The 13,703-nt window shown below is 37.0% G+C and overlaps 1 protein-coding gene across 5 annotated transcripts in view; it reads right to left on the bottom strand.

Annotated features, from left to right (window-relative positions):
- CTNNA3 (catenin alpha 3) overlaps window positions 1–13,703 on the bottom strand; it is a 1,760,513-nt gene that overhangs the window by 1,688,054 nt on the left and 58,756 nt on the right. For 4 of the 5 annotated variants that reach the window (XM_034930662.2, XM_008955790.3, XM_034930660.3 and 1 more), the window contains one exon: window positions 13,011–13,203. The exons of the other annotated variant lie outside the window; for it this stretch is intronic. In XM_034930662.2, the coding sequence (XP_034786553.1) occupies window positions 13,011–13,203 (193 nt within the window). The remainder of the gene's footprint in view (window positions 1–13,010; window positions 13,204–13,703) is intronic. 5 annotated transcript variants of the gene reach the window in all.

Consider the following 13,703-nt stretch of genomic DNA (forward strand, 5'->3'; position numbering starts at 1 on the left):
CAAGGAGAATGCTTCCAGCTTTTGCCTATTCATATGGTGTTGACTGTGACTTTGTCATAGATGGCTTTTATTATTTTGAGGTATGTACCTTTGATGCCTAGTTTGTTGAGGGTTTTTAAACTGAAAGGATGTTGAATTTTATTGAAAGCCTTTTCTGTATCTATTGAGATGATCGTGTGTTGTCTTTTAGTTCTGTTTTTGTGATTAATCACATTTATTGACTTGTATATGTTGAACGGAACTTGCATCCCAGGGATAAGGCCTATTTGATTGTCATGAATTAGCTTTTTGATGTGCTGCTGGATTCAGTTTGCTTGTACTTTGTTGAGGCTTTTTGCATCTATGTTCATGAGGTATATTGGCCTGAAGTTTTCTTTTATCATTGAGTCTCTGCCAGGTTTTGGTGTCAGAGTGTTGCTGACCTCGTAGAATCAGGGAGGAATCCCTCCTCCTCGATTTTTTGAACAGTTTCAGAATGATGGGTATCAGCTCTTCTTTATATGTCTGGTAGAATTTAGTTGTGAATTCATCTGTTCCAGGGCTTTTTCTGATTAGCAGGGATTTTTTTATTACTGATTCAATTTCAGAACTCATTATTGATCTGTTCAGGGTTTCAATTTATTCCTGGTTCATTCTTGGGAGCTTGTATGTTTCTGGAAATTTATCAGTTTCTTCTAGGTTTTCTAGTTTGTGTGCATAGAGGTGTTCATAATAGTCTCTGAGGGTTTTTTATGTTTCTGTGAGGTTGATGGTAATGTCCCCATTTTTATTTCTGATTGTGTTTATTTGGATCATCTCTATTTTTTTTTTCTTAATCTAGGTAGTAGTCTATCAATCTTATTTGTTCTTTCAAAAAACAAACTTTAGGTTTCATTGATTTTTTATTTTTTAAAAAAATTATTTCCATGAGTTTTGGGGGAACAGGTGGCATTTGGTTACATGAGTAAGTTCTTTAGTGGTGATCTGTGATATTTTGGTGCACCCATCACTCGAGCAGTATACACTGTACCCAGTTTGTAATTTTTTATCCCTCACCCCACCTCCCACCCTTTCCAATGAGTCCCCATAATCTATTGTATCATTCTTATGCCTTTGCATCATCATAGCTCAGCTCCCACTTGTGAGTGAGAACACACAATGCTTGGTTTTCCATTCCTGAGTTACTTCCCTTAGAATAATAGTCTCCAGCTCCATCCAAGTTGCTGTGAATGTCATTAATTTGTTCCTTTTATGTCTGAGTAGAATTTTATCATATATATACACACCAAAATGTGTTTTACGTCTCAATTTTATTCAGTTCAGCTCTGATTTTGGTTATTTCTTTTCTTCCATTAACTTTGAGGTTGTTTTTCTCTTGCTTTTCTAGTTCCTCTAGCTAAGATTTAGACTGTCAATTTGAGAGCCTTCTGCCTTTTTGATGTGGGCATTTGGTGCTATAAACTTTCCTCTTAACACTGCTTTAGCTGTGTCCCAGAGATTCTGGTACATTATATCTTTGTTTTCATTTATTCCAAAGTATTTCTTGATTTCTCCCTTAATTTTATTGTTTACCCAAAAGTCATTCAGGAGCACATTGTTTAATTTTCATGTCATTGTATGGTTTTGAGAGACCATCTTGGTATTTATTTCTATTTTTATTGCACTGAGGACCTGGAATGTGGTTGGTATGATTTCAGTTTCTTTGAATTTGTTGAGAATTGCTTTATAGCTGAGCATTTGGTTGATTTTAGAGTATGTGCCATGTGCAGATGAGAAGAATGTACATTCTGTGGTTGGGTGGAGTCTTCTGTAGATGTGTTAGGTCTATTCAGTCAAGTGTTGAGTTTAGGTTTTGAATATCTTTGTTAGTTTTCTGCCTCCATGGTCTGTCTAATTCTGTCAGTAGGGTGTTGAAGTCTCCCACTATTATAGTGTGGTTATCTATCTTTATAGGTCTGTAAGAACTTGTTTTATCAATCTGGATGCTCTAGTGTTGAGTACATACATTTTTAGAATAGTTAAGTCTTCTTGTTGAATTGAACCCTTTAACATTATGAAATGCCCTTCTTTGTCTTTTGTCATCATTGCTGGTTTGAAGTCTGACTTGTCTGAAATAAAAAATATCAACCTCAGCTCTTTTTTGTTTTCCATTTACTTGGTAGATCTTTCTCCATCCCTTTATTTTGAACATATGGGTGTCACTGTAGGTGAGATGGGTCTCTTGAAGACAGCATGCAGTTGGGTCTTGCTTCTTTATCCAACTTACTTCTCTATGCCTTTTAAGTGGGGCATTTAACCCATTTACATTTATGGTTAACATTGATATGTGCAGATTTGATCCTGCCATCTATGTTGTTAGCTGGTGTTTATGTAGACTTGATTATGTAGTTGCTTTATAGTGCATTGGATCTATGTACTTAAGTGTTTTGTGGTGGCTGGTAATAGTCTTTTGTTTCCATGTTTAGCACTCCCTTAACCCATTTATACCTGAGGTTGCAATTTTTTTAATTTTTACAATCAGACCTTGGTGATGACCTTGAGTAGTAGGATATAAATAATTCCCATATGCTTATTGTTCCAATGATGGAACACTAGGTGTAAATGGGTTTTAAGGACCTCTTGAAAGACAGGTCTAGTGGTAACAAATTCCCTTAGCATTTGCTTTTCTAAAAAGGGTTTTATTTCTCCTTTGCTTATGAAGCTTAGTTTGACTGAATATGAACTTCCTGGTTGGAATTTCTTCTCTTCAAGGATTAAGGATGCTGAATATAGGCCTGTAGTCTCTTCCAGATTCTAGGGTTTCTGCTGAAAGGTCCACTATTAGCCTGATGGGATTCCCTTTGTAGATGACCTGCCCCTTCTCTCTAGATGCCTATAGTACTATTTCTTTGGCATTTGCCTTGGAGAATGATAATTATGTGTCTTGGGGATAGTCATCTTGTATAGTATGTCACAGGAGTTCTCTGAATTTCCTGTATCTGAATGTCAACCTCTTTACAGAGATTGGGGAAATTTTTGTGGACAATATCCTCAAATATGTTTTCCAAGGCATTCTCTCTTTCCCTCTCTTTCAGGGATGCCAACGAGTCATAGATTTGGTCTCTTTACATAATCCCATATTTCTCAGAGGTTTTGTCCTTTTTTGTCTTTTTCCTTTATTTTTATCTGACTGAGTTGTTTCAAAGAACCATCCTTCAAGCTCTGAGATTCCTTCCTCAGCTTGATCTATTCTGCTTTTAATACTTCCAGTTATATTATAAAATTCTTTTGGTGAGTCTTTCAGCTCTATCAGATCAGTTTGGTTCTTTCTTAAAATGGCTATTTTATCTTTCAGCTCTTGAATCATTTGACTGGATTCCTTAGATTCCTTGGATTGGGTTTCAACTTTCTCCCAAATCTTGATAATCTTTCTTGCCATCCAAATTCTGAATTCTATGCTGTCTTTCAGCCATTTCAGTTGGGTTAAAAACCACTGCTGGTGAGCTAGTGCAGTCATTTGGAGGTAAGAATACATTGGCTTTTAGAGTGGCCAGAGTTCTTACACTGGTTCTTTCTCATCTGTGTGGGTTGATGTTCCCTTAAATCTTTGAGGTTGTTCTCCTTTGGATCGAGCTTTTTGCTTTTATATTCTTTGATGCCCTTGGAGGTTTGACTGTAGTATAAGTTGGATTTGGTCAACTGGCTTCGTTTCTGGATGATTTCAGAAGGTCAAGGCTCAGCTCATCACTTCTGTGCTGCATGCTCTAACCCTGTGGGGGCTGGGACCAAGCCCACAGCTTTGTTCTCTGGCCCCTTGAGGTTAAGCACCTGCTACACTGGAGAGACCAAGATTTTCCTGGTCCACTGGCAACAATACTCTGATGGAGGGTGCTGACAAAAGCCCTTCATCAGGGTGGTGTCAGTGGGGTTCATGCTCACATGTGTGCACCTGCAGCAACAGGGCAGTGGTAGGGCAGTGGGGGCTGTGCATGCACATGTGCTCCAGTGGCACCAGGGTGGCAGTGGCAAGGTTTATAGGAAGAGGCTGCAGGTGAATGCACACCAGCAAAGTGGTGGGTGGAAGCTGTGAGAGGGTGCACACTGGTGAGGGCCCATCTGCAAAAGTTATCTGACAGTTATATTGGATCTACCAGCCAAAGAGTTATGGTGGTGGCTACAGGAAAGTATATCAGCTGGGCATCTGAGGCTGTACTGCAAGTGGATGCAGCCAGACAGAGACCTTGGGAGAGGCTGGGCAGACAGAGGAGCACTCATCAGACTGGCTCCACCCTACAGTTAGATAGCCCTGTTCTGTCTAGATCTGACAGTCAAGAAAGGCCAAAACCACCTAGAGGAGTATGGCAAGCCTTGGGGGCTGGGCATCCCTGGCCATGTGCCACTGTGATCATTCTTGTTCCAAACCTTCTGGGTTCCATGCAGGCTGGATTCCTGTCTTTGCCAGCTCTCCAAACAGCTCTCCTTGTCAGTTCAAATATCTATGGGGATCATGGGGTCTCCTGCACCTAGGATTCTTGAGGTCCCTGGTGAGAGCAGGCCACTCTATGCCTATTTAACTCATCCCTTCCCTGGGAGCCTCTCAGGGCCAGGAATGAGTCCTGGTGCTTGGCAACCCCATGCAGGGTTCCCAACTTCCTCCCCCTTCAGCCCAGGATCTGCATTCTCCTTCCAACCACTTTCAATGCCTTCCTTCTGAAGTACTGTTCAGAATGTGCTGATTTTGACGGTGTGGTCTCTTGGTGGGAGAAGCTCTTCCTGAACCCTGTAGTCAGCTATCTTGGCTCCTCCCAAAACAACTATTTCAAGGCACCTGATAAGGACAGAAAGCAAAAAGAAACTGGAGAGAATTTGACTCTTGAAATACTAGAAACCGTACTGGTTGAGAGTTACATTTATATGGCATTTCCTGTAAGTACACTCTCCAGTGGGACAGCATAGGGCAGTTAGAACTCAAGTAGAAAGCTACCATCTTACTGATTTAAGATGTCACAGGACAGAGTCTGGGAAAGGACAGAATGAGCAAAAACTGAAGGTAAAAAAATCTCATAAAAGAGAAAACTACAGACTGGGGAGCCCTAAAGGTACACATGAATTTTTCTAAAATTGGGGAGATGCTGAAGAACCCAATAGAAACCAATACTCATAAGGAAAAAAAAATAAAAATAAAAATCTGTGCTGTGATTTCAATTGCTGCCCATTTCATTTCAGGAACAACAGAGTTTAAAGTTTGAATCCTGCAAGTTAGATGGGTTTTGTAAACACATCAAACTGTCCACTGACACTCCACCAAGGCCACACTATAGAATAAAAGACTATGTCCCAGGACTAAGAATTATCTGTAAGAATAAAAACCGAATCAACCTGTTAAAAAGGCTACACAAACTCCTGGTTATTCATCAGTAATTTAACCACCTGCTGAAGTAAAACTCAACACTCTTCCAAGGAAAATAAAAGAATCCGAAACATCTCTTTCTTTTTCCATCTCTACCATTTCACCCAAACAAGAATCCAAAATACTTATAGTCTATTTTCTATACTGTCAAGTATATAACCAAAACTTACTATCATATGAAGAAACAGGAAAATGTCACCCATAGTAAAAGAAAAATCAGTCAACAGAAACAAAACCCAGTTGTAGTCAGCAAATAAAGGGTGTAATGCAACTATCATAAATAGATTTTAAAAGAGGCTAGTCCTAATGGATGAATAGATAGGAAATTTCAGGAATGGAAACTATTTTCAAAAAACAAATGAAAATTCAGGAACTAAAGTAAAAAAAAAGTTCACTGGATGGATTTTAAAATAGACTGGAGAGGGCAGAAAGAATTATTGTGATATATTTAAATTAAATGTTATAAAGTACCATTTAAAATATCAGAAGATATGAAATACTTGGGGACAAATTTAATAAAATATGTGCAAGATTTGTATCCAAAATAAATGTAGAGATATATACCATGTTTTTAATCAGAAGACTCATCACTGTTAAAATGTCAGTTCAGCACAAATTGATCCATAGATCTAATCTAGTCCTAACCAAAATCTCAGTGGACTTTTTTGTAAAAATTAACAAGCTAATTCTAAAATTTCTATGAGGTTCAAGGCACCTAGAATAACCTAATAAAAATAATTTGTATTTCAATTACTATGAGGTACAGTAATTAGGACTGTTGTGGCATTGGTGTAAGAATAGATATATAAATCAAAGATTCATATTCACGTAAGAGCACCTAAGTAGACCCATACATATATGGTCAACTGGTTTTCAACAAAGGTGAAAGAGTAATTCAAAAGAAAAAACCAGTTTTTTCAATAAGTGGTACTGGAAAAACTAAACATCTAAATGCTTATAAATGGTACTGGAGCAATTAAATTTCTGTATTTCAAAAAAAATATGACCTCTAATTCACACAATTCATAAAAATTTATTCCCAGGTAGATTATAAAACAATAAAGCTTCCAGATAGTAACGTAAGAAAATATCTTCTTGACTTTGAAGTAGTTATGTTAACAAAGTTTTTTTTTAACAGAACATAAAAGTCTCTACCCATAAAGGAACAAAATAATAATTTGGAATTTATTTAAATTAAGAACTTCTGAATATTAAAAAATGGTTAATATTATGAAAGGGAGAAGATATTTGTAATACCTACAACTAACAAAAGGACTCATATCTAGAACATATAAAAAGTTATCACAGAAATACAAATTAAAACTACAATATAATACCACTACATACATTTGAATTAAAAACACTGACACTTGCTAACACCAAGTTCACAAGAATGTGGAGCAGTTGGAGCTCATATTAGAAAATTCACTTTGGAAAGCTGTTTGGTAATATCTACTAAAGCTGGGCATATGTATACCTTATGACCCAGAAATTTCATTCCTAGGTATTAGTCCAAAAGAAAGTCTACATTAATGCGCTGAAAGTAATACACAAATGTGTATATAATAGCAATGCTCATTAAAGAAAAAACCAGAAATAATTCAAATGTTCATCAGCAATAGAACAGATAGATAAATTATGGTTTATTATCAATGAATGAATGAACTACTACATGGTGAGCTCTCACAGACATACAACATTAAGCAAAAGAAATCAGACACAAAATACAACATACTGTATAGTCTCAGTATTTGAAGTTCAAAAAGAGGCAAAACTCACCTATGGTGTTAGAAGTCAGGATAGTGACAGAGTAGTAGCTGGTAGCGGGGACAAGGGGCCCTCTTAGGGTTCTAATAATATTCTATTTCTTGATGTGGGTGGAGGTTACATGAGTGTGTTCACTATGTGGATATGTATTGTTGTTAGAGATAATGTGTGTACTTTTCTGTATATATGTTATTCTTCAATAAACCATTTAAAACATTAAAAATAACCACTTGTGTGGCTTAGAACAGTTGTCCCCAACCATTTTGGCACCAGAAACCGCTTTCATGGAATATAATTTTTCCACAGATGGTGGATGAGGGGAATGGGGATGGTTTCAGGATGAAACCATTCCACTTCAAATCATCAGGCGTTAGAGTCTCATAAAGAGCACGCAAACTAGGTCCCTCACATGCGCTGTTCACAATAGGGCTCACACTCCTATGAGAATCTAATGCCGCAGCTGATCTGTCAGGAGGTGGAGCTTAGGCAGTAATGCTCACTTGCCTGCCACTCACCTCCTGCTGTACGGCCTGGTTCCCAATAGGCCATGGACCAGTACCAGTCCACGACCCAGGGTTGGGGACCCCGGCTTAGAAGCAATGTCTAGAGATTTTAGGGTAATAGAAACTATATAAAGGTAGTATACATGCTACAGGCAAAACATGTAATCTAGACATTATAAACAACTCTTACCTAATTCCTGGGTAACTGCTATACGAATATTCTAAAACTATTTAAAGAAAATGTCAAATTTAATACTTTGCCATTGTATTGGTAGTGTAGGAGTAAGCTATAAGATCATGAGTAACTATAAGTATTACTTACAATGTGAACCACCTCTGCTGAATCTCTACACTTCTGCCCACATACTACACATACTACCTTTCCTTTCACTGTCTCTCCCTTATACTACCCCTGTTTCACCTTTCATGGGCAGGTTCTTTAGGTAACCAAAATACCCACATTATTTATCACTTCAAGTCTGTAAATAAAGCCACTGAAAGCAATAAAACAGAATCTGGTAGTAAGGCTACATAAATTATAGCACGTCTTTATTGGAAGAAAAGTTTTCTAAATTGGTCTCAAAATTCTTAAAAATAAGTCAATAAATATATAATAAAGCTATCTGTACTCTCAATATATTTTCACTTTTCCAAATACTTTAACCTTATTAGTTGCTCTTCATTAGTCCTTCACCTTATGCCACTGGACAAATACCTTTTAAAAAAAAAACTCAAAGCAGGAAACTACTTAAAATATGTTTCAAGTATTTTGTAGAGTTTATTGGATCAGAATCCATTCTTCTTATACTTCAACCCCACCACTGAGCTTAAAATTCCTTCCAAGCTTTTGGGAACAGTGCTTTCACTGTCACTATCCCTACTATCCATAGGATAATCATTGGCTGTTCCCCAAATTCCAGAACGATGTGCCATTGCATTGCTTTCCTCCCACACTGAAGTCGCTGGCAGTAGCTCATTTTGGCAGTTTGTCAAATAAATCACACAGTAAAGCATTTGGTGATCTTTAACCAAATGAATCTGTTGTGTATACAGCATATGACATGTAGAGGTATTTCACACATTATAATAGAACACAGTGAAGGATATACCCTGTACAGCATAATCCTAGAATCAAGACTTCTCTTTGAGAACTTCTCTTTAAAATAACATCTTTTTTTTTGAACTAAAAAGATTAACTTACTTAAAAACAAAGGCAAATACCATCTCATGGCAATTATTGTTCCCTTCTGAGAATGACTGATGACGTACATACTTATTACCAGACAGTTTATGGAAACTATGTTGTCAAATAGATCACATTTTCCTACAGAAACAATGTCAAGATAGGGCTCATATCCTTTACCAAAGAATCAACAGAGAAACTATAATTATGAGAGTTAATTTTCCATAAAAGCAAAGATAAGACTATTACAAAATAAAATATAAAGTGACAAAAGGATGCTTCAACTTTTTAATTTATTTAACAAACATTTAACAGGTGTCTGTGATGTGTCAGGCATTGGTAATCAAATAACACTTGGTACCTGCCACGCTCAATAAATTAACTAACAGTCACGATTTACTAAACAAGTACATCAATGTTTACTGTATGGGGTGGTTAGTGTCATGAACGAGAGGTGCTCAGTCTGTAAGGACACAGAAGACAGTCATCTAAATCAGCATACGGGGTCAGTAAACACTTCCTGGAAAAGATGACCTGGGCTCAGCTTTGCTACATGAGCAAAAACTGGCTGAATTAGAAAAGCAATCCAAGTGACGGGAATATGGTCATGTTTTGCATAACATCATTTTGGTCAACAACAGATGCGTACATGACGGTGGTCCCATAGGAATATAGTAGAGTCGAAAAACTCCTATTGCCTAGTGACCTCATAGCCATAGTAACATTGTAGTGCAACGCCTGTGGGTTTTGGTAACACTTCCAGAAGAAGGCATTGTTATCACAGGAGATGAAAATTCCCATGCGTGTTATTGCCCCTGAAGACCTTTCAGTGGGACAAGATATGAAAGTGGAAGGCAGTGATATTGATAGCCCTGATTCTGTGTAGGCCTAGGCTAATGTGTGTATTTGTGTCTTAGATTTTAGTAAAAAAAACTTTAAACTGTAAAAAAAAATAATTAAAAATGTAAAAAAGAAAAAACTTATAGAATAAGGACATAAAAAAGAAAATATTGTGCAGCTGTACAATGTGTTTTAATCTAAGTATTACTACAAAAGAGTCAAAAAGTTAAAATTTTTTTAAGTTTATAAAGTTAAAAAGTTGCAGTAAGCTACGGTTAACTTATTATTGAAGAAGGAAAAATATTTTTAAATAAATTTAGGGTAGCCTAAGTATACAGTATTTATAAAGTCTACAGTGATATACAGTAATGTCCTAGGCATTCACGATTCCCTGACTCACTGAGAGCAACTTCCAGTCCTGCAAGTTCCATTCATGGTATGTGCCCTACATAGGTGTACCATTTTTTAATTTTTTATACCATATTTTTACTGTGCCTTTTCTATGTTTAGATATACAAATACTTAAAGCTATGTTATATTAATAATTGCTGGCAGCATTCAGTATAGTAACATGCTGTACAAGTTTGTAGCCTAGGATGCCTAGGTGTGTTGTAGACTATGCCATCTAAGTTTGTGTAAGTACACTCTATGATGTTCACACAATGACAAAATGGCATATGGATGCACTTCTCAGAACATGTCCCCATTGTTAAGTAAGGTATGACTGTAGCTGATAACACATGCACAGAGGCATAAAGCAACACGGAACATTCAAGAAACTGCGAGTTCCTGTTTGGAGGAACATATGAGGGAGGAGCATCGCAGGAAAGAGGTGCAAGATAATGGTAGAAGCCAAATCATGAAATGCTTTGGGAGGTAGGTTTAAAAGTTTGAACTTTATTGAAAAAGATAGTCCCCCTGATCCTCCAACAGCTACTAAAAATGATTTTAAGCAGAGAAGTAAAATGAGCATATTTTCATTTTTAAAAGATCTATTTGATTTTACTATGGAGGAAGGCTAATGCAATAATCCTGAATTCATGAAGCAATGTTAGGAATAGAGTAGAAGGAACAGATCTGAGAGACGACAAGGAGAAAAAATTCATTGAACCTGACTGATAAAAGAATATGTACACCAAACCCCCATGATGCCAATATGACAAACCTGCATATGTACCCTGAACCTAAAATAAAAGTTTTAGAAAAGTTTTTAAAAGTTCATTGAACTTAGACATTAATTGGAAGAGAGGGTGGAATGAAAGGAAGAGTCTAAACTGGCTTTGTGACTAAGATGATGATCAAGAACAAGGACAAAGAGAGGGTCTCAGTTGGTAGGGAGCAGGGAAAAACAACAAATATATTTCAAATTATTTTGCACATTATGTTTTCTATTTATTGTCTGAAGAATATCTATAAAATATAAATTGTATATAACATATATAACAAAGTGTAGCCATTTTGGAAAACAGTATGGAGGTTCCTAAAGAAATTAGAAATAGAACTACCATTAACAGCCAGCAATCCCTCTTCTGGGTATAACACTGAAGTAAAGGAAATCACCACTTCATAAAGATGTCTGCACTCCCATATTCACTGTATCATTATTCACAATAGTCAAGATATGAAAACAACCTAAGCATCCATCAGCAGATGAATCGATAAAGAAACTGGTCTATATATACAAAGGAAAAAAGGAGATCCTGCCATTTGCCACAACATGGATGAAACTGGAGAACATCATGCTAAGTGGAATAAGCTAGACATAGAAAGAAAACTATCGCAGGATCTCACTTATATGTAGAATCTTTGTTTAAGAAAGTCATACAGAGACAGAGAATAAAACAGTATCTACCAGGGGCTGGAGGCAGGAGTGAGGAAATGGGCCAGTGCAAATCAAAGGATACAAAGTTGCGGTTATGAAGAATGAGCTCTAGAAATCTAGTACACAACATGAAGACTATAGTTAATAATGCTGTATTCAGGATTTTTACTAAATGAGTAGATTTAGATGCTCTTGCTACACACACAAAAAAATGGGTAACTGTGAGATTATGAATATGTCAATTTATTATAGCAACCATTTTACTATTTATATGTATTTCATAACATCATGTTGTATACCTTAAATATACACAATAAAATTTATTTTAAAAATAAATTCACATAAATATAAAAATTTTTTTTTTGAGACGAAGTCTCACTCTTGTCCCCCAGGCTGGAGTGCAATGGTGTGATCTCGGCTCACTGCAACCTCTGCCTCCCAGGTTCAAGCGATTCTCCTGCTTCAGCCTCCCAAGTTTACAGGCGCCTGCCACCACGCCCAGCTAATTTTTGTGTTTTTAATAGAGATGGGGTTTCACCATGTTGGCCAGGCTGGTCTCGAACTCCTGACCTCAGGCAATCCACCTGCCTTGGCCTCCCAAAGTGCTGGGATTACAGGCATGGGCCACCGCACTCGGCCAAAAATTTTTTTAAATCCCCTGTATCATAGATGTGACATAAAGCTTATTGTTACTAGTATATTCTTTTTAATTATTTAATTAGCAAAGGCTTCCTGATTTTCTTAAAGTTACGTTGGGGGATTGAGGGAGAAAAATATTTAAAAATCCCAAGTCTCTTTTACAAAGCTGAACAAGAAAATTTAACTTTCCTTTTCCTCCCAAAATAGATACTTGCAGAAAGCTGATATATACGAAATCATTCCACTAACCAAAGAATATTCAGCAATTATTTTAAAACTATCCTACAGTTGAGACCTATATTCATTAGAAAATTGCTGTATTATCATAAGTAAAGATCTCAAAAAGATGAAATATATGCTTTTATTATGTAATATTAACAAAGCAGCAACTTGGCTCATTCATAGTTTATGCAAAGCATTTTTTAAAAAGTTTAGGAAGTCTAAACCTCCAGAAATTTGCAAAGTTAAAAATGTACTTCTGAGATGGTCAGGTCTGAAACTTCTATTTCCCAGCTGTTTTCAAGGAACTTCATAATTTATTTATGTATATAGACAAATAAATCTTCAGCTTCATTAGTCATTTCTCACTATATTCTAAGACCAAAAAAGGGTACTCTTCTCTTTGTTTATTATGGAAAAGCTATGGCAAGGCGGGGGAGGAAGAGGAATTGCCTGGGGGGACCGAGCAACTAAAAAGAAGAGCCTGGAGTGGGACTGAGCCTTGGAGCTGTCTAATGAGCCACTCTGCCTCCCACAGCTAGCTCCTCACAGCTCTGCAAAAGACTAAAAAACTGGAGCCAACAAAAACAAAACACTCACAAATCTAATTTGGGTGACTAACACCCTAAAGATATGCAGTTTGCTCCTGACCAGGACTGGAGTACTCACTTTCTTTGCGAACTTCCTCAAGTGAAGCCGTAAGCTCATCCTTTAAAACTGTAGCTTCCTGGGCAATCTTCTCTCCCTTGTCTAATAAATTCCAAGTTGCTTCCTCCACAGAAGCTAGAAGGACACTGGCTCTTTTCGAACGTCCTTTTTTCCTGCTGGAAGGGTTCTGGGGACAGTTTACAAGTGTGGTAACCTAAAATTGGAAAAATACAAAGTACTAAATTGACAAATTGTAAGGAGAACACAGTCCCGGGATATTACAGACCAGAACAAAAGACAGTACAGTTGACCCTTGAGCAACTCAAGGGCTAGGGGCGCCAACCCACCGTGCAGTTGAAAATCTGAGTATAACTTTCAACTCCTCAAAAACATAACTACGAATAGCCTACTGTTGACCAGAAGCCTGATAACATAAATAGTCAATTAACACAGATTTTGTATCGGTATGTACTATATAACTATATTCCTACAATAAGATGAGCTAGAGAGACGATAGTGTTAATTGTTATTAAGAAAATCATAAGGCAGAGAAAACATAATTAAATAAATTAACAAGTAGAAGTGGATCATCATAAAGGTCTTCATCCTCATCATATTCATATTCCTGAGGAAGATGAAGAAGAAGAGGAGGGTTGGTCTTGCTGCCTTGGGGGTGTAAGAGGCAGAAGAGATGGAGGAGGTGGAAGGGAAGGC

Source organism: Pan paniscus, chromosome 8 (assembly GCF_029289425.2).
Source record: "Pan paniscus chromosome 8, NHGRI_mPanPan1-v2.0_pri, whole genome shotgun sequence".
Classification (NCBI taxonomy): Eukaryota; Metazoa; Chordata; class Mammalia; order Primates; family Hominidae; genus Pan; species Pan paniscus.